At 40.3% G+C, this 26,745-nt stretch overlaps 1 protein-coding gene across 5 annotated transcripts in view; it reads left to right on the forward strand.

Moving 5' to 3' along the window:
• The window catches only part of TBL1X (transducin beta like 1 X-linked), a 194,077-nt gene that overhangs the window by 148,300 nt on the left and 19,032 nt on the right, over positions 1–26,745 (forward strand). For all 5 annotated transcript variants that reach the window (XM_038145931.1, XM_038145958.1, XM_038145940.1 and 2 more), the window contains 4 exons: positions 8,475–8,620; positions 11,450–11,699; positions 18,263–18,395; positions 25,217–25,358. In XM_038145931.1, the coding sequence (XP_038001859.1) occupies positions 8,475–8,620; positions 11,450–11,699; positions 18,263–18,395; positions 25,217–25,358 (671 nt within the window). The remainder of the gene's footprint in view (positions 1–8,474; positions 8,621–11,449; positions 11,700–18,262; positions 18,396–25,216; positions 25,359–26,745) is intronic.

Genomic DNA, 26,745 nt, shown 5'->3' on the forward strand with positions numbered 1-26,745 from the left:
CAGAATTTTTAACTTCATGTGAAGGAAAGAAATAGACTGTGTTTTGGGGTTTTGCCATTTGCAAAAGTCTGCTTTCCTCATATTTCCTTCTAGGTCTCTTCACAGTTTTCTAAACTCGGCTATTTCAATTTTTCTTTGGCCTGAAAGTTGCCGTACAGGGTTGGATCTTGGACACTGAGCAAACACAGTGATTTTGAAGTTACACAAACATAAACAATTACCCTTTTACAAATTTATTCCATGGCACAAATTTTGGTTCTGATCACTTCATGTCCTGTTTTTTAAAGCTTGCAAAACCACAGTATTTTTAGGGTATTAAGAAAATAGCATGTGGGGTAGAAGACAGATGTCTAAAGGTCAAGATGACTTTGCTGGCAAAACCAGTGCAGTCCTACACATTTCTCACTTTACTGCTTTTCAGTTTGAGTCTCCAGGCCCAGTGGAGCTTTGCAAGTTTTGCTAATAACCTCTGTGCTGAGAATGTTCTGCCTGCACAGCCATGACATTAACAGACACCCCTCCTCACACCCATCCTGTGTTAGGGCTCCGTCTGTAGTCACCAGCCCCTGACCCTTCCTGGTGTCAGATTCCTGAACGTCCCCTGAGGGTCAGCTCTGGTGCCCTACTTGCCACCACTTCGAGGTGTATGTTAGAACAGAGAGAAGAAGGAAAGCATATACAACTGTGGAAGTCTTTTCTATAAACGTGATCCCTATATTTATGCATGTCTCTGGATGTTTGGTTACACAGACAGGGCTAAAAGATAACAACATCCCATGAATTCAGAAGGAAAATATTATTTTCGTCCTTGTGGCCTTGGTAAGCTGTTTCAAACTTTGCCCATAGTTGCAGTAAATTGCTAGATCTGTACTGATACTTGCAGTTTTCATTCTCATTTACACAGAGTGTGTGAAACAGGATTACTTCAGAGCTTGTTTTCAAGAGATTTTTATAAGTTCCTCTTTCCATTGCTTGTGTTCTGTTTTCTGTCTGTATCGTATTTCTCTCTTTGTTAATTTGCAGCCCTCAGAAAGGCTTAAACAGTGAGTGCCAAGTACCACTCATCAAAAGATCATTTCCAAGTTGTATTAATCTTTTCCAACATACTTTCCCGCATGAAAAAGAAAAAAAAGTACCTGCCAAAAACATTCTTTGGCACATAATAAAGTCATTTTGGGTAGCAGACATTTACTCTGAATTCTTGGCAGAAGGTGAACAGGTCCAATATCCAAGAAAAAAGGGCGTAACATTTAATATTAGTGAATAATCATAACTGTAAAACTTTGGGTAACTAGACATACTGTAATTTTACCTACAGCTAGGAATCCTTTCTTTAAAATTTCCCAGTGACTGTGAAAGAGCTTGTAATACCGAGCACATTTCCCAGGGTTCTGGAAATAATTTTAATCTTTTAGCAATCCTAATCTTGAAACAAATGTGCAAGCCCTATTGTTCAGCTGATTCTTCTAAAAATATATTTAAATTGCAGTTCTCTATTTTAAATTGCTAATGCGTGTCCTTGTTAAGCCCTTTATGTAATTGCAAAGGTAAGTCTTCAAAATAAGCAAACACTGCCAAAAACAGAGAGATGCTCTGGGATGTACTACTGAGAAACAAAAACCTCAACTGAGAGAAAAATCTCAGTCTGCTGTGAATGACACACAAGATCTGGCATAGGATTCTTGTCCACTGTTATTTTTTGTAATTGTTAGTAGAATCTTACCAGTGGCTTAGGGCACCAGATGCTTACTGTGACCAAACATATTTCGAAGAAACCAGTTGCCCTTTTTGTAAAGCCTTCAAGTATATGTGCACTGGGAGTTTATGACCGTATTTTTATGGATACATAATTCAGTTCAGACAAAAATCTAAGGATAAGCAAGGATAGGGATCCATGTTGCATTCTCAGTTCTCACTCAGTACATCATATAGAAGAGAAAATACTGAGCTAGATGGCAGCTGCAGTCAAGTACAGTGAAGAGCATCACTGTATTCTCTCAGGCAATGGGAAAGAAATTGCATCACTTGCCTCAGGAGCTAGATTAGCGTGTGCTAGACCCTGAATTAAGAAAATACAGTTGCTCTAACTTAAGTTGTTTTCTCCTGGTTTTGCATACAGAAATTCCATTCAAATCTGCTGTTAGTGATATATGTGCCTTGCTTGTCTACACTGATAAATCTAGACCTACAGAAGTCTTCATTTAACATTGACTGTATTGTACATCATTCATTTTTGGAGGAAATTACTTTGTTTGTGGTCGTATTTCACCAGGGTTTTTTTTTTTCTGTTTTGTTTTGGTTTTTTTTTACTTTTTTTTTTTAGCTGCTGTGATGGTGCTCTAATTTATTTCAGAACACCACATTGCACCACTCTGCCCTTCTTGCCTTCCTGCTTACATGGCACTCCCAGGACCCAGACGTCAAACTTCGGATGAATGTTTTTCCACTGCTTGCATCTGGTTTCTTTGGCAAACAGTTGTGCAGGCAGCTTTGGAGTTACTTGGGTTTGGGAACATGGTGGAGCAGCTGATGGGGATTGTGTGTGGACGTCTGCTCCTCCTGCGCATGATTTTCTTTTGACTCATGATGCAGTGGAATATTTCTACTTCATGTGTCTGCATCTCCTGGGAGTTTTGCCCATATACCCATTTATGGTCATGAAGATGACTTTTCTTTGCCCCTTGCAAACTTTTTTTTTTTTGCCCTGCAGCCTTTTATATAGTTATACAGGCCTTCTGTTCTTGTATTAAATGTACTTTGGTCAAAGTCTCAGCAGAAGTGCCACAGGTGCAAGACTTACCTTAAAGAAAACAAGCTCTTCTGCAGCCAGAAAACTTGAGATTGCTGGTGGATCCCATTATAGCAGCTTCAGGTTGATTCTGCTGAACCAGTAGTTATAATAATTTCTAAACCCTTGCTTATTTTTGTCTCCTCTACCTGCCAAATACTTTGAAGGGGAACACTGTGTTACTTCAGAGGTGAGGATTGAAGGAGCTTGCATTGGAAATTTCAAAAAAGAAAGGCAACACAATGGCAGAGAAATCAATTAAGCAAGAAGTGCTAGTTATTTCCATGTGGAGATGGTTAAATTGTTGGAGGAAAAAAGGGATTGTCAGATAGTTTATTCCTTTTCTTTTGTTTTGCTTCTCTTTTTCTTTTAAAGTAATGACATCACTAATTTAGTGATTTCCAGAAATTGAAGTTAAGATCTGTGTATATGGAAACCTCAGTCTGGACTGCTTGAGTTAAAGAAATAGGAAAATTTATTGAAGGAAATGACAGAGATCTCCATATAAAATGTCACTGTTTTCCAGAAAAGAGGGCCACACTGGGCATTAGTTATACAAAGTGATAGTATATTAGTTATACAAAGATTTGTAGGAGTGGCTTGTTACTTGTGTTGTTACAGTGTTGGGATAGAGGCTGTTCATCATCAAGATGCCCAAAGTGTATGGGAAAGGCAATCTGATTTTCATAATTCTCTATTCTCTGTTTCATTGTACAGTAGGAAATGTTTCAGTGAAGGATCTTACAGTGTGAGTAATTGAACCAAGTAAGTTTCAAATAACTGAAAAACACCTGTTTTTCAAAAATTATTTGTACAGCAAACTATTTAGGTTAACCAGAAAAAACTAAGCCCATTTAGCTCACAAACAGAAAACTTTGTTCAACAGATCACTTCTCTCTTGCTCATCAGGGCATCCCCAAAGTAACTCCCAAGTAACCAGTGAGGACTGAAACAGTTCAAAGGTCGTTGCTTCCACAAACCCCTCTTCTGTCATTCCCCTCACCTGTACAAATACAGCAGGAGGTACTGTAGCTGCTACAATTCAAGGTTGCAGTTTTACAAAGACATGCTTTTTGTGGAGCTAAAGAGATTGGGAAATGAAAGGAACGCTTGGTAGACGTCAGTTTTAGCTGGAGCTGCGAGTGCCAAGTGAACCAGCGTGGGGAGTACTCAGCATCACCCCAGGTGTGAGTCTAAAAGGAGGAATGCTTTGCTCCCAGAAGAGATGAGACACATCACTGGAGAAGAAAAGTCACTCCCTGGGCTGTGTGGCTCCCCAGTTGCCTTTTCTACACCTACGTTTGACAGGCATTTCTGATGTGAGCCAGGCATATTGTAAACAATTAAAACTATGTAGCCTTCAGATCAAACAAGCGTGCAACAAGCATCATTATGTTCATTAAATAAAACCTTGTCATTTTATGATCAATGACAAATCTATCTTCAAAGGGAAGCCATTTTTAACTGAAAAAGGAACAGCCAAAGGAAAAACCCTCCATCATCTCCATTTTTGCAGTTATAGCAAAACCTATCAGTGAAATTTTGCAAAACACAGTCCTACATATGCATTTTTTGGCACTGCCTAGGGCAAGAATTCCCAAACGGCTGTGTATGTACCACAGAGAGTATATACAGACACCTCAGTGTGGGAAAAGATATAGCACAGAACCAGGACCTGTTACCACTGTCAGTACAAAAAAAGTGTAGGAATCTCTCAATTAGGAATATCAGTCAGTTTTCAAGTCTGTTTGTGACTTGTGTAAAAATTTTTGAGATTGGGGGATCATTTAAGTAATTGTTTTCTGCATTCATTACTTCTTCTCTGCTTTTATGCTCTGTGAAATACTTCAAGTCCAGCTGTTTCACTGTTGATAAGTCACCTCCATTCATACCAAGATCATCCCAAGATGAATTTTTTCTGCACAAGAATTTTTTTCTGCACTGTTCATTTGGATATATTTTTCATTTATGATAATGTATTTACAGATTATGCATAGCTTGATGGGTTCTGTTTTCCCATCTTTTTTGAGGCAGAAAAATCCTGGAAGCCATTCCCTCAAGTCTGCTGAAAGATGCCATTTAGAGCACTGGTCATGTCACAGCGATAGCAACTGGTTCACTGCTGTGAAACCTGTTCAGTGTGTGGCAGTGCTTTCTCCTCTTCAGCCCTTTGTGTTCATGCTTTTAACCTTAAAAGCTCATAGTCTCACTGCATGTGTCTTCAAAGGGTATATTGCACTAAGATTTTGCTTACTGGTGCTATCTGAACAGAAATTATTGTTTCGCAGAGTGATCATTGCAGTCACCAGCGACAGGATTTGTGAGAAGGGATGCGTACAGACATGGATTTGCAACTTTCATTCATTTCACTGCTGCCATGGCATTTTCAGTTTGTCTGCTGTAATTTCATGTCACCCCCACCACATCCTTCCTTCAGATCCCCACTTGCAGAGCACCTTCTGTCTCTGCTCATGCTCCCCAACTGCCTTGACAGACTGGAAGTGGGGGTGGTGCTTGTGTCTTGGCTTTGTGTCCCCAGTGTAGTTTCATGATCTTAGAAGGAGGGCCTGGTTAACAAGCTAGCTTTTTTTTTTTTTTAATTGCCTTTGTTTAATAGAAATCACCTTTTCATAAGACTAAACGATGGAGCTGCAGCTTTGCTGTGTATTTTAGTGTAGTTCAATGCAGAGCCCTGAAGAGAACTGATGACATGTGGTAACTATAAAAGTAATAAAGCTCGGGTGATTCTTCAGTGTTATCAGAAACCTCATGTAGGTACAGCTTCATTGAGGATTTTGTTGACTGTGTGAGGGGGTTTTAAAACCATTTATTTTCAAATGAGCCTTATATAACTGCTGTGGTAATACAAGAAATCAGGAGGGAATTAGCTATCTGTTGGAGGACTGGTTGGCATATTTCTGTTGTTTTGGTTTTTTTTAAAACTACAGTTGTACTGGGTGCATTTTTTCAAGAGGTGTGAGGAGCACTATGTCCATCAGCACCCACTTAAAACAGTTTTGTGCCATTGATTTTTTTGTTAATGGGATCTTGTCTGATAAAATTTTAGGAAGTTTCTCACAGCTTCTCAGTGAGTGAGATTGCTTCTCAGTGAGTGAGATTGCTTCTCAGTGAGTGAGATTGCTTCTCAGTGAGTGAGATTGCTTCTCAGTGGCAGTGTACCAGGAGTTTTGTGTTTCCTCATGTAAGAGGTGCTTTGGTAATAGTTTCTCAGCATCCAGAGAAACAGTAAGATAGCATGTTTCATTGCAAAAACACAACTGAGTTTTGTAATGAAAAGTTTCTTCTCTCACCTGCTATGAGGTGAGTTGTGTTGTTCTCTGGGGATCAGAACAGAACAAAGAGGTTTAGCTGTGTGCTCAATCATCTGTCTCCTGGCAAAGATGGGGCTTGAGATATGCCAGCAGCCAGCTAAAAAGTCTGTAAGATACAAAATGCAATAATGAGATGTAAAATGTCGTACTTAAGATTTATGTCTGCCATAGATCCACAGTCATGATATTCCACTTTTTTACTTTTTCCCTCCATGTTTGTTGGTTGCCATTTTTATGCCATCCACCAGTTGTTTCAATCAGAGACTATGTTACAGTTTTCTGAGCTGTTGACTTGGAAACTAGCTGGGACAGCAGCTCAATTTTCTCTATTCTTACGTAGATTTACTGATTTATCTGTCATGTATTTTTACGTTCATTCTGTTTTAAGAAAATTGTGTTACCATTGTTGATTAACTCAAATACACATAAATATCAATTTAGAGGAGTCTGATTCTCTAATTCTGCTGGTTAGTTTTATGCCATGTATTTATAGATACACATAGAGGTTTCAGTGTTCAATGATTAGGCCCTAGACCTCTCAGGTGCAGGCTCTGTATGCTCAGTGCTTGATTTCTTCCTCATTGTGGTTCCCAGTAATGTGCTTAGATGTCCTACAAAACTAATAACCAGGGAAAAACACTGCCCTGCAGATCTTACAGTCTATTTCACAGCAGGAGGTCCAGCAGCTCATAAACTAGACCAGGACATAAAGAGCAATACAGAATAAGAAATTGGCCTAGGGATTACATAAATGATACTGCAGTTTTTCAGTGGCAGTTTTTTATCTGTCCTTTTTTAATGCCTTGTGATCCTATGGAATTCTGTTCATAGGTGGACCTGCCATTTCCTAAAAAGTGTCCAAAGCATCCCAAGTATCCCCCAAAACTGGGAGAGCGCCAGGAAGGAAAATTAGGGTGGGAGGGGAGAGAGTGGAAGCTGTTAGCAGGAAAAAGAGAAAAGCAGCAGCAAAATAAAATATGTAGGGGGAAGGGGAGAATCAGCGAAATACATACCTTGGTTTCAAATGTGGGAGGCATTCTGTTTTTCAGCTTGTTTTTGCTAGCTATCTCTGTTAATAATTGAGCTAGCTGGGAAAAGCATTTTGAAAAGAGAGAAAGCAAGCACTACTGTCAAGCAAGCCCAAAATCACATCCCCAGCCTGCACACAATTGAACATTGCAGTGATATAGGGGAAATCCCTTAACGGACAAAACTATAAATGAAACTGGTGTTGACAAGGGGAAGAGGCACAGCTATATTTAACGGAAGTATTTTCATTTGAAAGCTGCTTTCTTTTTCTTTTTTGGGGGGTTTGTTGTTTGTTGTTTTTTCTTGTCTAGTTGGTGGAGACGATGAGAGCTCTTCCTGTTTGAGACAGTGCATGGGTGGTTTCCCCAAGGCTTTTAATGTTAGATTAATGCTCTGGAGACAGTGTGATGATAAATGGGTTCCTACAGTTATGTCTACATCCTGTTCCCCCTCCCCCTCCCACAGCTGCCCCTCTGTACAGACTCTCTGCAGCGCTCGCCTCCGTACCCAGCAACAGTTCTGAGCACCTTCAGCCAGAACTAAAGGCAGCACTCTTTAAAATTTGTCTGCCAAATTTGTTTAATTTTCAGTGCTGTCGCCTTCATTGTCACTTACGTACTCAAACAATGACAAAAATGAAACAGGGAAGAGAAAGACTTCTGGCTGAAGTACAGGCCACCTCACTAGCTTGTCATCTGCTGTGTGGCAGATCCCAGTTAATTACTTTTGCTATTGCTGTTCACATACAGTAAATAGGTTTACAGGGGTGGCCTTTCTCTAGTTTCACATTTTAACGGCAGCGCTCTGCCCATCATATTGTACTGAGCAATAAATGAGCAGAGGATTTGTAATCTTTTCCCTGGTGTAAGGGAATGGCTCCTCTGTGTCAGCTGCATTTATGCCTTGATTTTATACAACTTGCATGCTGGTAGGGATTTAAGTGTGCAGCTTCAGCCAACACCCAGCACTGAAATTCAGCAAGGGAAGTGGAGATTTGAGGCACTTTTTTTAGCTGGACCTGCCCTTGTGGCGATTGCTGATATTTACGTGTTTTGGGGGGTTTTGTTTCAGTTAGTGCAGTTATTTTTCTCTGCATGCATTTCCATTTCTATATGGCTTCCCCTGTATGTGGGGGAGGGCGGGGGGGGGATGGGCAGTCGGGGTGGCTCAGGTTGACCTCCCCAGCTCCGAGCAGCCAGCCCACACCCTTCTGCTTACGCGGCAGCATCTCGTAGATCTCAAGACAGAATTATTTTTAGACCGTGAAGGTGTATCTGCCTGGTGCATTTAGATTTCATATCATGGCTTCCTTTTCCTGCTCTCAGGTTTCTCCCACTCGGCCTTTACCTTCGGTATCGAGAGCCACATCAGCCAGTCCAACATCAACGGAACACTAGTGCCACCTGCCGCACTCATCTCCATCCTCCAGAAGGGGCTCCAGTATGTGGAGGCCGAGATCAGCATCAATGAAGTAAGTGCCACTGCTGCCACTGCTGCCAGCTGCCACTGCTGCCACCACCGCCACCGCCGCACGCTGGGACGTGCCGAGCAGCGCACCCCAGCAGCCCCGGCACCAGCCGCTGCCCAGCTTCTCCTGGTTTAATTTTATTCCTTGTGCTTTGCCACATCCCAGCAGAGGGCCAGAAAGCTCTGGAATGGAGACGTGTTTCTGGTTTTTTAGCTGTGGCAGGGAGGCGTTCTCTACGCTGCTTACCCGGGGTTTCGTGGTGTTTCTGCTACCCCAGCCAACAAATCCAGGGCGTACAGGTTCTTGCTGCAAACAAGAAAAAGTGCCTGTGCTTGCAGCCTTGCGTTTTCAAGGTCATAGCAGAATTTGGCAGGAAAAACCTGCAGCATAGGTTAAAACTTCACTCCCTGACACGTCCTAGCAGGCAACACTGTTCACAAGCCATGAGAAGCCTGATCAGAAATCCACAGAGGTCACTGGAGAGTGATGTCAGTGTCTTTGACCTAAATCATATGAGATGAGGCATCATGTACATGTTGAAACAGTTGCATGTAAACTCTCAGTGTGGCTGGGGTGCAGGTTTTCTGTAGATATTGTATGAACAGCCACAGACTGTCTCTGTTCTGCTTGAGCTGCCAGTGGAAACAAAGGAGGGATGTGGGAAAAGCCAGTGGTTTTGCCCTTCCAACCTTAAAGACATGGTGCTTTGAGAGGGAATGAAGCGTGACAGATAAGCAAGTGCTGCATTACAAGATTTTTATGATAGATATTTCTGATTGACAAACATCTGTAATAAATAATAATACAGAGAAGCTACTGCTTTTTCCTCTATACCTGAATGTAGCATGTGAACAGCATGGGTGAGAACAAAGGAATATAAAATAGAGAAAAGGCTGTGTTGTTTGCAATGTGTAGTTTGGAAACTTTTGTTTTTATTCAGACATTCTGTGTGTTTTTTCTTCTTGTGACTCAATACCATGTATAAGATTTGTATATGTGTTATTTTGTAATTGGGGCAATAACATTTGACATTCATGCCAAGCTGCACTTTCATGCAGTTTTAATAACAAACCAGTGTTAGGAAGAAGCTGTCTCAATTTGCTGCTACTTAACATTTTGCCCCATGCCTGAAACTGGAGCTACACAGTTAGAAAGGTCCAGCTCTAAAGCACCCATATCAGGTCAGGTTGTAGGGGCCTGCACTTACCCAGCTTCAAGACTTCCCCTAAAATGAGAGAATAGTCTGAAAATATGCCTGTTGTCACCATTAAGATTTATGTTGCTCTCTCATCATGGTTTGAGTCAGGTTGAACGGGGCCCTGAGCAACATGATCTAGTAGAAGGTGTCCTTGCCACAACAGCAATGTTGGAACTGTATGGCCTTTAAGGTCCTTTCCAACCCAAGCCATTCTATGATCCTGTTCAAATACATACTGTTAAGTATGTTGTTGCAAAGCAAAGGCCATTCATGCTACATCTGAATCCCAGGAAGGGCTACTACCATAGATGCTTCCCTTTGTGTTACTTTTCTATGTGTATTACTTCAGAGTGACAAGTAATCAGTGAGTCTGTAAACTAGTGTGTATAAAATTATTGTTTGTGATCTGTTAAAGGGCAGTTGTGTAAATAGTCCAGTGAGCGCATTTACAGATGAAAATGTAAGGTGTCAGGATCTGTTGGTAAATATTTTGTTTATTGTGTAGCAAGAATTTGAGTCAAGATTCAAATAAATTTTGGCAGACACATAAAAAAAATATTGAGGAGAAAGAGATTATGGTTTCTTCTCTAATGACTGTCTCCTCCTTTTTCTTCCCCATGAGGAAACAAATATGAATTATCTTAATATTGTAATTATAAGGAGTAATGCAACAAATAGGTCAGCAGAAGCATACCAGTCAGGCAAGCAGCTATTTTTCTATATTAATGTTCTCACCTATAGAAGATTATATTGTTTGTCAGCTGCATTATCTATCTGTATCCTATTCTTACTTGCTCTTTCTCAAGAGCAAATCTTTCAGCATCAGATCATTATTATTTCAAAGAATTGAAGGGAGTTTGCAGAAGATTGGAAAAATTGCACTTTATCAAGACTACTAAAATCTTTCCCCTATATTTAAGATAACAGAAAAGTGAAAGTGAAGAAAAGCTAAGTCAATATACCCTGTATTGAGTCTTCAACAGCCCCTAAAAGTTTACTCAATTAGTTGTTGAAGCTAAAGACTAAGTTACAGAAATCAAAATGAAAGTCATAACTATTGTTAATAATATAGTGGAATAAAAGAAAAATAAAGGTAAGGCTGTCTTGTATGATCAGCTACAACCGATGGTAGTGGGTTGAAAAACACTGCATAAGAAACCACTGAATTTGTGCATACATCATGTTTTGGCTGAGGTTCATTATACATCATCTGCTTCCATTCCATTCCTATGCTCCTGCAAGTGTAGGAGAAAACAAACAATTTAACCAAAGTCTGTTTGCCTTTATCTTGGCTTTAGCCATGACTGTTTTTTCAAACAGAAAACAAAGTGAAACTTTTTGTCTGTGGTCAGACATATTTTTTACACAGCCTAACTCCTTTTGCATCTATAAAGCATTTATAGGATAGAACACTCTATAAAATTCCAACAAATTACTTTTTGACTGATCAGACTTCTGAGTGGACCATGCGTGCCACCATCACAGATCTGAGAGAGAGGCAGTCCACAGTCCTCTGGCCCTGTTAGTTAAGTCAAAGCGTTGTATTTTCACACGGCGTCATTTTGTGATTCTTTGCCGCCTGAGTGGTGAAGATCCTAAACCTGGGCCTTCCCTTTTGCTCATTTTCCCTGCAGGATGGTACAGTATTTGATGGCAGGCCAATAGAGTCCCTGTCTCTGATAGACGCGGTGATGCCCGATGTCGTTCAGACCCGACAGCAAGCCTTCAGAGAGAAGCTAGCGCAGCAACAAGCCAGCGCCGCGGCAGCGGCGGCAGCCACGGCGGCCACAGCGGGAGCCACGACGACTGCTGTTTCCCAGCAGAACACACCAAAGAACGGAGAAGCCACTGTGAATGGAGAGGAGAATGGGGCACATGCAATAAGTAAGCCAACATGCAGCTGCCTGCCACTGCTGGGTGGTTTGTGTTTTAATAATATTCTCGTACTTAGTTGCAGGGTGGGGTGCAAGGTGTGCTTTCTGCATGGTGGTAGAACTAGGGGCAATCATTCCAGGAGGGTGGGGCATTTCTTAAAAGGCTGCTGAGTAAAAATGATGTTTCACATCACAGTGCTGTGTTCTACCTGTCTCTAACCATCTGAAAACTTCAGATATGTTCAGAATTGCAAGTTGCAGACAGAATCAAGAAGCGGAGCCGTATGCTCTCTCCTTGGAGCAGGCTACCCAGACTTTCTTATCAGCCTTCTAGATGCTTTTAGATATTGGATATAAACTGGGCTGTAGTCAAAGCTTGTCATTTTGGCTAGGCCGAGAGAGATGGGATGAGAGGCTGGGCCCTTGTCTTGGTTTAAAAGACAGGTGTCTGCCAAGGGAGGCAGGAGCCTCCGTTGGAACGGAGAATATGACCCCCTTGCCTTCAAATTATTATGACTTTGAAATTAAGGGGCCTTCAGCCAAAGATATGGGAAAAGGAGTAACAGTTCTTTACTGGTATGTATATGCATAACAAGGCAAAACAAACAACTGCACTGGCAGCAGCAGCAGACAGAAGCACAAACCCAGTCTCAGCTTCCTCTGGGCTGTCAGGCGCGTTTCCCTTGGCTGCAGTTCCGGGCATGGCCGGCAGGGGCGCTGCTGGCTCCCGGCCGGGCAGGGCAGGGTGGGTGCAGGGGTTCCTCCACGGCTGCAGGGGGCGCTGTGGCACGAGCTCAGCCGCCTCTCCACGCGGGAATGGCACCTCCGCCAGCGGAAGGGATGGGAAAAGGGGCTTGCTTTACAAACCCACAGGAGCAGTAGGTCCCGTGCCTCTTTGGAGAGCAAAATGAGGGGTAACAGGGACCTTGGAAGCAGCAAGGGTAGAAGACGTCAGGAGACGGAGCCTCACAGGGGTGGTGAATTTTCCCCACAGAGATCGCAACCTGTTTCCCCTCCAGGCTTTGATGCAGACAAATGAGAGAGAGTGAGGGACTGCACTCAGCCCCTTCCACCTCCCACTATCTCTGCCCCTCCAAGAGAAGGCACTCAGCTAATAGAGTAGCTGGCCACACCCTTCCCCTATAGTGTGGCAACTTCTTTTGTCTCTCTTATGTACCTGTTGTTATTGTCCCTTATCATATGGGAGAAAATTCCCTGAGGGAAAGAAAACAAAAGGAGTAATTCTAACTTCCAACAGACCTACAAGCCCTATCTATCTGTGTAATTGTTGTGTGACCAGTGCATAGCCTTGTGCAGTAGCTGTTCTGTGATCATCCATAGCCTTGGCATGGACCTTGGCCCAGTTTGGCATGCTCCAGCTTCCATTTTTACAGGATGTGGCCAAGCACAGAAGCATCCATAGCCTTACTGTCATGGTCATTAGCCCAGTTTGAACTATACCAGCTATCCATTCCTGTACAGCATTGCCAAGCACACATGCCAAGGACTATTCCCAGCAAGCAGCTTGGATGCAGCCAACCTGTCTTGAAGGCATAGAGCAAAATTGTTCTCAGCCTTAATAGCACGTGCTTATTCATACGGTCCACTGCAAGAATCCAATTCAAGGTCCTACCTTCCTGAGATTTCCTTACTCTTTGGGAGCAGTCGGTTCTCAAGAGCACTCAATTCACCTTTGTTCATGGGTGACTAAGGGAGACTGCACTTATATATTAATCATCCAAAATCAGACATTTCTGACCTGGAGTGGGACCTACCTTCTTGTGAAACCAAATCCTGATGACTTGCTAACACTGTGGGGCAGATGGGATCACTGCTTCTGGTTTCTGTGTGCAAGGCCCATTGCGGACCGGCTGACTTCTGAAACCAGCCCTTACTGCCCAGGTGTCTTACAAGAAAACTCTAGGGGAACATGCATGGCAGGTTCTGTAGGAAGTCTTAACAGCTCTTTGGCTTAGACAAGGTCAGGACTGTGGTCATGTTACAGATTTTATTAGTTCTGCAATGTAGATACCCTTATCGGTCTCCACTTTCTCTTTGATCTGAATAGATTCCTCTGTGGGTCAGTGAGAATAACACTTTCAAAACAGGTTTTCCTTCAGAGAATTCCAGTTAGACGGGTTAGTTTCTCCCATAAAACTGCAGTTATTTAAATAACATTTTTATTTGAGAAAGCAAATGTAAAAAAGATCTGAACATTTTAAAAATATTAATCTGTTCTTAGACTATGGGTTGTGTATGTTTTACTTTCAACTAACCCTCTGCTTTGAACCTTTAATCATTTCATCTATGAAGGGGTGCAAGCAGAAATTAAAGTACTGTTAAATGTATCAAATGCTGACATTTTGTTTGTTGACACATCTTCAGCTGACATGTGAAAATTTTACGGGAATGTTTTGCTGTCTCAGGGCCAGAAAAACAGAAAGTCTTAAAGTAGAAAACTGATCCATCAGTTCATCATTAAAAGAGAAACACTCAGATGTATTTCCTTCTGATCCAAAAAAAATATACCTACTATTGTATTGACAAAAAGAAAGCCTTAAAGATCAATTCATGTTTATAGCCACACTGTAAGCCTTGATATCTCAAATCTGACATTTTCTAATTAAAAAAAATTATAATTCTCACAGCTGTTTTTAATAGAGGGCTTTTCACAAACAGTTGCAGACCTTTTCTTGGAATGTTGAGAAAGACTTTTCCTGGGAGAAAGAAATAATCATGAGTAGAAAAGACTGCTGATATGAAAGCTGTGAGAAACTTCCCGAACCTTAATTTTTACTGTTGTTGTATTCCACAGACCTGGCATATATTGGCACAGGCTTAAATGATGTGCTAGTCCTTAGTTATAACCTGGAAGTCGCCCAAATACCAGGCTTTCAAAAAAGGTGGAATGGGTGGAGCGGGAGGAAGAGATGTCTTTGAGAAATTACCTAGTTTGCATTTATTCTGGCATGGAGTTCTCCCTGACACTCTTAAGTCTTTCCAAAAAAGTTTCAAAATATTTAATATTGTATGATAAGTTTTTGTATGTGGCATTACCAGTACAATATGACAGATTTAAGAAAGAGAGGAGACAGAAAACATGAAAACAGTTTGAGGTGCAGATTCAAATACTGAATAAAAAAGTTGCTGCCTTGTCTTGTTGCTTCCCAAGTAATGTTCTCAGTTTTAAGTCACTTTAAATGTTACAGGAAAAGATAAAAGTCAGCATGTAAAAATGGAGCCAAACTTTGGATTGTTTTCCAATACAAATATTTTTAGAGTAATTTGTTTCATTATATTTTCAAGGATTGGTTTAGGTTTACAAAAAATAAAGCTCTGGAAGGAGGACTAAGCCCTGTTCCTTTATAAAAACTACAGCCATAAAGAACAACTTTAGTGAAAGGCCTCTTAAATATTTAAGTAGAAAAAAAAAAAGAAAAAGAAAAAATATATTTCCTAAGAAAAGAAGGGGTTAGCACTCGTAAAATCCTAAAAATATCTATTTCTTTTCTTTGGAGGAAATAGTATTATTTACCAGCGTGTTAGAATTTTTCTTTTTACACTAAAAAAACCCCTCAATCTTAATACTTTGGGGTAATATGACTTCTAATTTCCAGTCATTTGGGACTTCTTATACATTTCAGGAAAAGAATTATAATGTAGACTATAACCAAAGATTCTCTGGCCTTTAGAAAAATGTTTTGTGTTAACATTTGGGCTGAGTCCTTCCCTATGTGACCTGCAGACTTAGGTTTTTCACCTGAGGCTCTGCTGCAGTTAGTAGAAATGCCTTCTCTGTTAGAGAACCCCCTCAGGGCAATTTTGTGCAAATAAGATCTTAACCAAAGCTTTCTGCTTGGAAGGTACTTTAGAACAAAAGAAGCCTGTTCTTGATGGTTACTGCATCTCACTTATCTATTCATTCTCATTCCCCATGCATACATGGTAGCTGCATCCATAGGAAAGTCAAATTTCCAGGTGAGGCCAGGGCTCCCGAGAGCTCATGCTGCATAAGGAGCTTGTCACTCTTGAGAGCGTGCCCGTTTGCGCTCAGGGCTTTCTGCAGTTTTTTTGTTGTTACCATCATCGTATCAGTCATACACTGCGAGTGTCTGTGTGAATCTGAGGAGAGCCTGAGGCAGTATCACAGAGGCATGAACTGTCCTGTTTGTTCAATGGGGCGTTTTAAGTTTAGTGCTGAACAGTAACACTCTAAATATGAATGTTCCTGACTACTGATGCAAGTAGGGAGAAAACACATAAAATGTAACAGTGGCAAATAATTTTGAAAGGCTTCTCATCCTTCCCTCTCTTTTCTCATAAACCACCAAAACTATTCTGTAAAAAATCGTATTTGGAAGATACAATACAAAATAATTCTGCAGGTATTTCATTGCTCTCAGAGGCCAGTTGGTCTTGCATGTACTGATCCAGGTATCAGCTAAACAAGGTTTCTTTTTCACAGCACAGCTATTCATGGGGTTTTTTCACAGCAGTTGATAGCATTCAAAGTATGTGTCTAGGTTTTTCCATTTGGCCATATACAAATGAAAAATATTCCTGAGTATCAGATGGCTTTGTTCTGATAGCACTTCTTGACTCTGGGACCTTGGATTAATGCTGCTCCCCAGCTGTCATTTGGTTTTAATCGAGAGCAAAAAGCATCCCTGCCCTTAGAGCCAGGCAGGTAACAGTAGGATCCTATGTCGTAGGCATAGCATCTCATTTAAATTTTTCAAATTAAAGTGCTTGAAACATCTTGATTTACCCCCAGCTTCCAGCTCACACTGTGAAGAGGACACAGATGAATGCATAACCTTTGTCATGCTGCTGTTTTTCTCGTGAAAATATGCTTTAAGCATGGTGAATCTGTGCTGTGCTGAGCAGTAGAGGATTGTGAGTTCTAGGCTTGTATCTTCTGGTGGATTTTAATAGTGCTTCACTCTTCAGTGCCTGACTTCTTGGAATATCAAAAATCCCAGCTGCTGGTGTCAGGCTAAATCTTGAGTATTGGTATATCTCAACAGTATTCAGTTTAGTAGTCTTACACATAGGGAGTTATCAAGGACGATGCTTAACATAGGGACTCAGCAAAGGTTTGGATTTTACAAATAGGCTTTTCCAGTGTTTATGCAGCAAGTTTATAGGTAATGAATATAACCAAAATATAGATATTTTTCATTAGAAATAAGCTGTCAAACTACTGTTGGTTGTTTCTTGAGTTTAATACTTGATTCTATGTAACTCCTGTAGATTCCCTCCACCGGGGGTGTAGATCTGGCACTGACATAGTTTTAGGGTGCTAACCAAATACACAATGAGAAGTGCTGACTTCTCATACAGTTAGGGTGCTAACTCAGCATAGGTTAGGCAGAGCCAAACCAGGTATGTGAAAGCCCAGGTAAGGGTAGAAATCTAGAGATCTTCCTCCCAATGGCGCTTGTGCAGTGTCACAGTCTGTTTCACCAGCTGATGGGCAATAGCTTAGCAGAGTTGGAGTATCAGGACAGGTGGCTGATTTTAAATGCCATAAACAAGCAGCAGTAAGAGAGCATAATTATTCTACTTGCAAACCTATGGATCTTCATATGTGATTGAAGAATGACTAACTGGAGAGACTTAACCCAGAAAGACATCTTGCATTTTGATCAGTCAGAGCTGATCAGCTGGCCAAGGCATTGGTTAGGTAGCAGGAGGCTGCCAGCTACCTGCTCTTGGATGTGCTTTCTGCAAAATGGGCCACACTTGTGTGTTTAGTAGCATCTGGTGTCTGCTGTTTCAGTGTGTCACCTGTCCTTGGATGGTGTCTTGTTTGCAGAGAATAATAATCTTGTAGTGCTGCCAGGAAGTGTAGCTGGAGCTTAATGAGGAAGATTTATACTGAAGCAGAGGAAGTCTGAAGTAAAAATATGGTTCATGATGCAAGTTGGAATGAGTTGTTGTTACTAAGAGAAATCCATCATTTTAAATTCACTTTTTCTTGCTTAAGACAATAAAGGAACTTTATAAAAGCGATGAGTCTGAAGAACCGCGGAGTTACAGCATGCAGGTTAAGAAATCTATGACTCATTTGGTACCTTTTTATGTATTATGATATCCTTGAGAAGGTGATCGTTCACCATTCCCCTGATGTGCTCCAGGAATGAAGCCCCTCCTCAGTATATTTTGTGTCTGTGAGTAGCACAGATACTACTTATAGGAGACTGTGTAAGAAAATAAAAATGCTTAATGTTATTTTTTAAAATTAAAAAATTTTAGTAAATCTGTAAGTCACTTTTAGTGAGGCCAGCTTCAAAAGAAAAACTACACTGAACTAAATCCTGAGTATTTGAGGGATGAAAAGCTATGTAGATTTACACAAAATGTTTTGGAAAGCTCTACATTTTGAGGAAATGTCATAAATTTGAATGGCCAGAGAGAAGCAAGTGGAGTAATATTGTCAGTGACACAGCACAGAGTATTAATTTTGGTGTATATGCTGCTGTAAGCTTCAGGCCTTGTGAAGCTAGCATGATTTTAAAACAGACCTAACTGCATCTTGTAAACTATTTATTCTGCTATATCTCCTTACAGATAATCATTCAAAGCCAATGGAAATTGACGGGGATGTTGAAATTCCTCCCAACAAAGCAACAGTCCTTCGGGGCCATGAATCAGAGGTGTTCATCTGTGCCTGGAACCCTGTCAGTGACCTGCTAGCATCTGGGTAAGACAGACAGTGACTCAAACCAGCTGCTGCAATTAGAGAGTATTTAGAGATGCAGGAACTTGCAAGTGTATTTGGGATGTGAATGAGTATTCTCTGGGCTGTTTTATCAGCCTGCAACAGTGTTTTTTTCAGCAGTACCATACCTTTATAACTGCTAAGTAATTACAAGGTGATGACAAATATGAAGAATTTGTACATTTATGATGTAAATTCTGTGGCCCTAAATACACACAATTTTTTAGAAATATTTTTTAATCATTCTGGATAATTTCTCAGAATAGTTGGTGCTTGTGTAATCTAGTGCTCTTGTTATTGATTCACACTGGGCTCTCAGAAAGTTGTTGGCATCCACTGGGTTTTTTCAGAGGTCTGGAGATGAGTGTGCTTCAGAGTGGACCTAAGTTTGTTCAGTGAGCTGAACAGTAAGCAGAGGTGTAAGGGAATGTTGTGGTTTAGTGTCATTGGAAGGGAGTCCAGTTTATCCTCTGCAGGACTGCTCTGCAATGACCACCAGAGCATCCTAAGTGAGATGATCAGGAGACTGACTTACAAAAGCACTTTTGATCCAAACAAAATCACGATTGTAAACATACCCCAGGAGCTGTATGCAGGCACTGGTGGAACCTGTGTTCATACTTAAAGTTAAACCTTAACATGGAGACTAGATTTAAGAAATCTAACTGGGAACATGGAGTAAAGCTGATCATAGTTTGAGGAGGTAAATCACTCAAAGTTACTTAGCAGTATTGGGATACTTTCCTCACAAGGAAGAGGAAAGTCCTTATTTTATTTCTAGCTTTTTTGCAAGATTATCAGAATAGTCTTCTTACTTACTTCACTTAGTACATTATATAAATAGAAAAGAAAAATAAAATTAATTCTGTGTTGGATGAATAGCAGATATCTCCAAGAGTGTGAAGATAGAAATTTCAAAAAAATAATTTCAGACAACAAACTGGGATTTTGGGAACCAGAATCCTGCTGAGTATGCTTTTTTTTTAACATCTAGGTCTCATAGTACTTTTAGCATCTGTAGTACTAATATCTTCATTTATCAATTTTAAGCAAGTCAGTGCTTGCTAAGGTGGACTGCTTCCCTAGGATCCATGGTGCACAGTCCTGGTGTGCATAATTTAAATGGTGGAGCATTTCATAAACCAGAGTATGTGTTGCAGTGTGTGTTTAACTTTGCCTCAGGGTGCTAAGCATTGGTGGATGGATCCCTGGGTAGTGGTATCTTACAGGTAGACCAGTAGCTTCAGGTAAACCTGGAGCATGATAATCAGAACCATTAGTCAGATTCCTGAGCCAGAGGAATACCCTCTCACTAGTAATACCACTAAGCTTTACCCTTCAGTGTAATAGATCTTTCATAAAGAGCTTTGCTAGTGACCGTGGAGGCACATAAATGCACACGTGGTTGCAAAGTACAATCATGTGCTTTAGTCACACTAATAGCAGTGCAATGACAATGCAAATAAATTAGATCCACATGCATCTTGGTCAGATTTTAGCCTGCTTGTAAGAAATGAGGTAGGGGTAATTCAGCAGCCAGTGCCTGGTGAAGCTTAGTGACTGAAATGGCAGAGAATGCACAGAAGAAAGTGAAACTGAAGGAAGAGAGCTGAGTGAGTGATTATGCCACTGCACAAAGAAGCCTTTGTCTGGTATGACAGTGCAAGCATTTATCTACAGGTAAACTCCATGTTACAGCAGCAGTTAAACAAGGGAGAGAAATTCCCCGAGATCCACAGTATACTGCAGTTCTGTTTGCCCTTTACAAAGTAATGATTAAAGAAAAGAATACTGCAGTTAGTCTGATGAGTGAGCATCAGATTGTTAGATTCTGTAACAGCCATATTGTGCTGCCCAGTCAATGCTTTTCTTCGGGTTTCCCATCTGCTTGATTGAACCCATCTTAAAAAACACATTTCAAAACCTAGCTATTAAATAGAGGAAATAATAACATATTTGTTTTATTTATAAAGTGACTAATTGAATCTCAGTTAATGACAATGTATTTTCCTGAAGCCTTGTTACACAGGCAATAGATTTTTCTAACAACTAGCAGCAGCAGTTTAGACAGCAACCTGATGTAATCCTCAACTAAAAAAATAATGCAGGTTCAGAACCTAATCTGAAGCAAGCTGTTTAAAAGAAATGTAGAATGAATTACCTAAAACTAGAGCACTGGTTTCCAGATTTAGTGACTATCTCACTGAGAGAAAGGGATTTTGATATTTAATGTCATATCTACTCAGTTTTCCTAGTGTGTGAAGACTAGCATGGTAATATATACTCTCCGGGCTTTGCAAACAGCTATTTCAAAATAAAACAGAGAGACAGAAATTTCTCTGATCAAATAGCTAGAAAAATATATTCTGCAGCTGCTCTTCCCCCTCCACCACACACATAACCCTTAAAGCTGAGGATGGGGGAGACTAGAAATACCAGTAAAGGCTATCAGAGGCATGACTGTCACCAGATGCCTATGAAAAGAATGCTTAGATGTTATGAACAGAAGCATTATAATAATAGAGTGAAGTGTGTGCATACAGCCATGGAAGATGATTAACTACACTTTATGAAGGAAGTCCACATTCCAAAGCAAATAATTGCATAGAGTGTTTTGGACAGGTGAAAAATACGAAAAAAAGAGGTGCTTGGTTAAATCTCAAGATTTGGCCATTCCCAGCCATAAACCCAAAGACTGGTATCTTCCACTAGTTATCTTTCAATATCTAAGTTTTAATTTCATGACACATTTAAATTGTTGCAGATGGTTATGTTCCCTGTGTAGTGAAGAAATCCATTATAGCTGCATCCACATTAGTAAACTAACTGTGCCTGGGAATATTCCTGGGCACTGAGGCCAGCTGGCACAGAATGGCTGCTGTCTGTGCTAGCAAACTGCCCTGGCTGCCAAACAAACTGCACACTGGGAATCCTCTCTGGACATTGTAACCACCAAGCCATGCCCAGGAGTAATTCAGAGAGAACATCAGAGACCCAAGCAAGAGTGCTAATTAAAACAAGCCAAGGGAATTTGGCCAGGGAATAACCTGTCAGTTTGCTTGCACAGGTCATCGTGGTCCAGTGACACAGAGTGTTCTGAACATGCTTGAATTTCCCAGTGTGGAAGTGGATGGACTGTGAATGTCAAGGCTGCTAGAGCCTTGAACTCCAAAACCTTTTCCAGTTGAACTTAGGATGTTTTTGTCATTGTGTTCCACTGCTGCTTCCAACAGTGTGTTCTGTTCTGTGACATCCAGCCTTGCCCTTCAAGTAATTCACACAGCCATGAAGCAGAGGGACCTGGCCTCAGTCCCAAAACCAGCAGTAGGTTTCTTTGCTTATCAGCTAATCTATGCCAGCCTCTCTCATACAGAGAGGCTGTGGCTTGTCTCTTGCAAACCACTCTGTGCACCTTTTGCTCTCCCTAGTCAGCAAAGTAATTATCCATAAAAGCTGTTGTCTGAGATCTTTCAGTTCTGGCTGTCTCTCAGAAGCAAGAGAAGATGTTTCCAGGCTATCTACTGTCATCATTTCTGGGTTTTAGATGTAGTACTTAAGGTTACTGTACTCCTCATATCAGTGGTTTAGGATCCACTGTAAATTACCTTTCAGAATAATCCTTTTGACTTACCAGGTTGAGGGTGTTAATTTCAGACACCACCCCTCAATGTCAGTGCCAGATTAAGTGCTTACTTGCTAGCAGGGGACTCTTTGGACTGGTTTCCTCAGTGATCAACTCCATGAATGCAAAGTGGTCAGCTATTAGGAGAGGTAGACTTGAATAGCCTGTAGCAGGGAATAACGTTGTAGAATCAGAGGAGAAGAGATCTGAGTCAGGACACCTGTGAGGCACTTCCTTCTACTAACTGCCTAGGAAGAGTAAGCACTTAGTAAGAAACATGCTTTGTTAAGGAAATGCTAGATGTCCAAAAAAAAAAAAAAAAAGAGGAATTTCCTTCCCATAATTCTTTTAATAATATCTCTTAAAATAAAATAATAAAAACTCTAACCCATTGGAGCCAGAACTAGTAAATACACATTAGCAATATTGCTTCTCCAAATAACAGTGATTTTAAGTCTTGTAGCTGAAGATTAAAAATACCAAGGTTCAACAACCATCTTGCAAAATTCTTAACCCAGCTGCAGCCCTTACAACCTCTGTGCCCGCAGTTACAGAATGGTGATTTTATATGTCACAAATGAAATTCCACAAACATTTGTCCACCTTGATTCATGAACCTACTGGGGCAGGAGAGCATGAAATAAAATCCTTTCAGAACTAGCCTTCCTAAAATTTGGCAGTACTCTTCCACAGTGCAGAGAAGTATACCTCTTACTCAAGTGTTCGTGACTTGCATGTTGGAATGAGCTGCTTTATCATGTAGATAGAAATGCTTCTGTGGGCAAAGGAGATTAAATATCTTTCTGAATTGTGCTTGAACTGTGCTCCTCTAATAAGGCAGGGTTCACTGAATCATTCAACAGAAATCAGAATACTTTCCAGAGCATTCTCTGGACTCTTTTTTTTTTTTTTTTTTTTCCCCAGCAACAAAAGGGAAGACACGCAAATACCCTTGCTGCACACTGGTAGGCTTATAAAGCCTCTCTGCAGGGACACATAATAGCTTATGTAGCTTTGGGAGAAGAAAAGGGAAAAACAAAATTAAAATACTGGAAAATAAGATTGCCCGGGCCTTGCCAGAAAACTGACTAAATAAAACTGTTGAAAAACACAACATAACCCTTTTAGAACTAGCAAATAGGATATTGTATTTGATAGCCAAGTGACTGAGTACTTTATTCACAGGGTCCAATAACAAACTGAATTATTACAATGAAGGCAGGACAGTCCTGCAGTCTTATATAGGAGAGAAGCCAGGTCTGAAGGAATTTCCTACTTAACATGTTAACCAGTGAAGCAGTCCTTTAAAGACTTATGTTCCCATCCTTGTTAATTACCACAGTTAAAAATGTTCCTTAACTTCTGAGCCTCATGATTAACTTGGTTAATTTTCTAGCCAACATATGCAAAAATGTCAGTTTTCCAGACCTCTGAAGAAGTAAGAGTGTATATTACAGCCACAGCTATGTGGTGGCAAAAATTACCCTGATCTGAATTATTTCTTAATCACTAATGTGAAGATATGTCTTGAAAGTTAAAGAGTGGCTTTACAGGAGTAGCTGGGTTCAAAACCCTGGCCAGCCATCACATCTCAGCTTGGCACAAAAGGTTCACAGGAGATGGGGCACATTCCCCCTGCATGCCATTACCCAGAAGAGCTCAGAGCTCCTGATACAGGCAGAGAGGTGTTTGCTTTTATAGTTGAAACGTTTGTGTAAAATTAGGCTAAATTATTAGTAAAATAATACACAGAGATCAATGGAGTTCCATAATTGCTTGGTCAATATTTGCATTCAAAGACATGTCAAGTGTTGAAAGTTTGCCTGGTATTCTGACTATTAGTAATTAAAATGCTTTACTTGTAGACCAAAAGAAAATCTAGTATTCTCTTGTGATGGATTTTGCTTTCAGTAAAACATGGCTTATCAAAGCAAAAATGGGTCTCAAGTGGATCCATTTCTTCAATGGATCTTTGAAGAAAGACTTTTTCTCCTTGATAGTATATAGGAAAGAAAGTTTTTTTGTCATTGCTTTAAAAAAAAGGAAAAGCTAACGCATCAGATGTAATGAAATTACAGTGAAATTTCATCTACACTGTATGAATTCTTGCAGGTATGAGAAAGAGAAAGATGTTAACTCTGCTCCAAGTTTCTACTGCGTGTAAATGAAAATTGCTTTCTGGACAAAACAAACAATCCAGGAAATTTGGTTTTGGTCATTGTTGTTGTTTTAAAAGATGAAGGAGGACAAAAAAAAATCCCAGTAAACTTTTAAAGTGGATTTTCTTCCACTCCATGGCAAATTTATCTCTGAATCTCAGAGATATTTTTCAGTAGAATAAAGATTTATGCAAAGTCAAAATAAATATATTATTTACAAGTAGATAATGATGAACTCTCCCCAAAACCTTTTCTAAGCAAAATCAGGGTTTCAGTTTCAGCCTGCATTAAAAACACCTCTGTGGAAAATAATTGGTCTATAAAATAGGTCAAAATCCTGATGCTGCTTCTGTCTTGTTCTATTATGGCAGTACTTATTTTGCCACTTTTTCAGACAGACAAGCTACAGACAGTCACTCTAAGTTGCCCCAGACTAACTCAGTTATGGTGATGCCAGCTTTAGGTATGTAGTGCAAAATGTAGACAGAGAGTTTATGAAAAGTTTTGGATAAAACTTCCCTGAATAAACGAAATTACTATGACAGGTATGATTTAAATATGTGTTGGCATTTTTTAAAAAGTACACAGAGTACAGAAAGAGTTGGAAAGAAAAAATTGCTTAAAGGCTTGTAATGCCCTGATCTGTTCAGCAGGTTTAGGGAAAGGTGGTTGGATCTACTCTGGGCAGTGCACAGGAGAATCATCAGAATTCTCAGGAGGTTCAAAACAACTTCTACTTGCAAAATTTGGAACACTTCAATATAATAGGGCCCTCCCCTAGGTGAGCTTCTGCTAATTCCAGCACCAAAGTCTTACCACCTGTGTTTTGCACTGAGCCAGAACGTTGCCAGCAGCCCCATGCAGTCAGATGCTCCCATTACAGTACAGGCCAGCGGCTCTTGTTCCTCCAATCTCCTGCAAGGCTGTAATGTTGTCTCAATGAAAACAGAAATACAGGCTTTTACGCTGTTTGCTAGGTCAACATGAGGAGTTTTCAACTTATTTTCGTAATTGCTTTATAGATCCGGAGACTCAACGGCCAGGATATGGAATCTCAATGAAAACAGCAACAGCGGTTCCACTCAGCTAGTGTTGAGGCACTGCATAAGAGAAGGAGGACATGATGTCCCCAGCAATAAAGATGTGACTTCATTGGACTGGAATGTAAGCTAACTTCTAAGACTGTGCATGGTTTTTAACTGTCTAAATTTAATTCCAAGGCAATTACAGTTGCTGCTCCATATCTTTCATATCTGAGGTGACCAGAAGCTCTGTCCTAACCTACTGACCTCTTGTTTCAAATACTCGTAATAGGCTGAACTTTCTCCTACATGCTGTAATTTTCCAGGACTGTTGCCATCTTCGAGCTTAACAATGATATATTTATATCTCTATTTTAGGAGCATGGGTAAAAATAAACTTAGCTAGCGTTAAGAACAAAGATTAAACAAACAATCTATGTAAGCCTCATTAATAATGTATTTGCATCTCATACTTACTTTATTTTGTCACGTAAGGAGATAAAAGCACCAGTGAAGCTTTTTCTGAGGTTGGACCCCAGATCCTCTCATTTGAATTATGCTGTGCACAGCAAAATTAAATCAGTGTTCACATTGTTTTCTTTGTCTTGATAGGAGCATGTGTAGTTATTCTGTCCTTACCTTCTGGATGAAACTGTCTTGCCTGATCCCTTTTTGACTTTCATCCTGCAAAACCTCCTATCTTAGATAATGTGCTCACGCACAAAGAATATTGAAGTGAGCAGAGAGGACAGGTATTGTTGAGAATCCTCAGTCTCTGGGCAGTGCCTTTGGACAGCTCTTAATTGTTGCCAAAAAAACTTACAAGACCCTGCAGAAACCTTAATTACTTCAAGCTAATTTTCATTCTGTCTGTTTTGCTGATATTAGTACAGACAGAGTGATCACATTAGTCTTGTTTTCATAGGAAAACAGATTAATTAAGTACCAGGAAGGATTTTCAGCATTTAAGTACAGTCTCAGTTGTTGGCCAGAGATCAAGTTTCGATTAATCTTTGCTGCAGTATTGTCCTTCAGGTGAGCTAGGTGCTTCACAAAGTTAAAGATAAGGCCACTGCACGAGTCACCTTTCCCCTGTGTATTTTGTATTTGCACAATGAAATAAGTTGGTGAATAGTACAGAAAGTAGGGGTAGGTCATGGAAGCAAATAAAACTCAAGCTTGTGTTTATTACTTGTTTCCTGTGGATATTAGAGTGAAGAAAAACAGTTGAGAAAAAAATGCATCTAGGAGTAAGAAAAGAGAAATTGAAAGGGGAAAGCATGCAATGACTGCAGAACAGTTAGGAGAAGATTTGTCCAAAACCCTCTAGTGTTTACTGTAGTAGTTCCTTTCCTTCCAGACTTCATTGGTACTTTGTGCTTGCATTGTACTAGTACTTGAGGTAGGGAAATGTTCCTAATTCAAATACTTCAAGTGCTTCCAACTTACTTTGAGTTTCCCAAAGCATGTGAATTACCAGCCACAAATTAGGATAAACTGTGTATCTAAGTTCCTGAGCTTTTCTTTTT

Source organism: Motacilla alba, chromosome 1 (genome assembly GCF_015832195.1).
Source record: "Motacilla alba alba isolate MOTALB_02 chromosome 1, Motacilla_alba_V1.0_pri, whole genome shotgun sequence".
Classification (NCBI taxonomy): domain Eukaryota; kingdom Metazoa; phylum Chordata; class Aves; order Passeriformes; family Motacillidae; genus Motacilla; species Motacilla alba.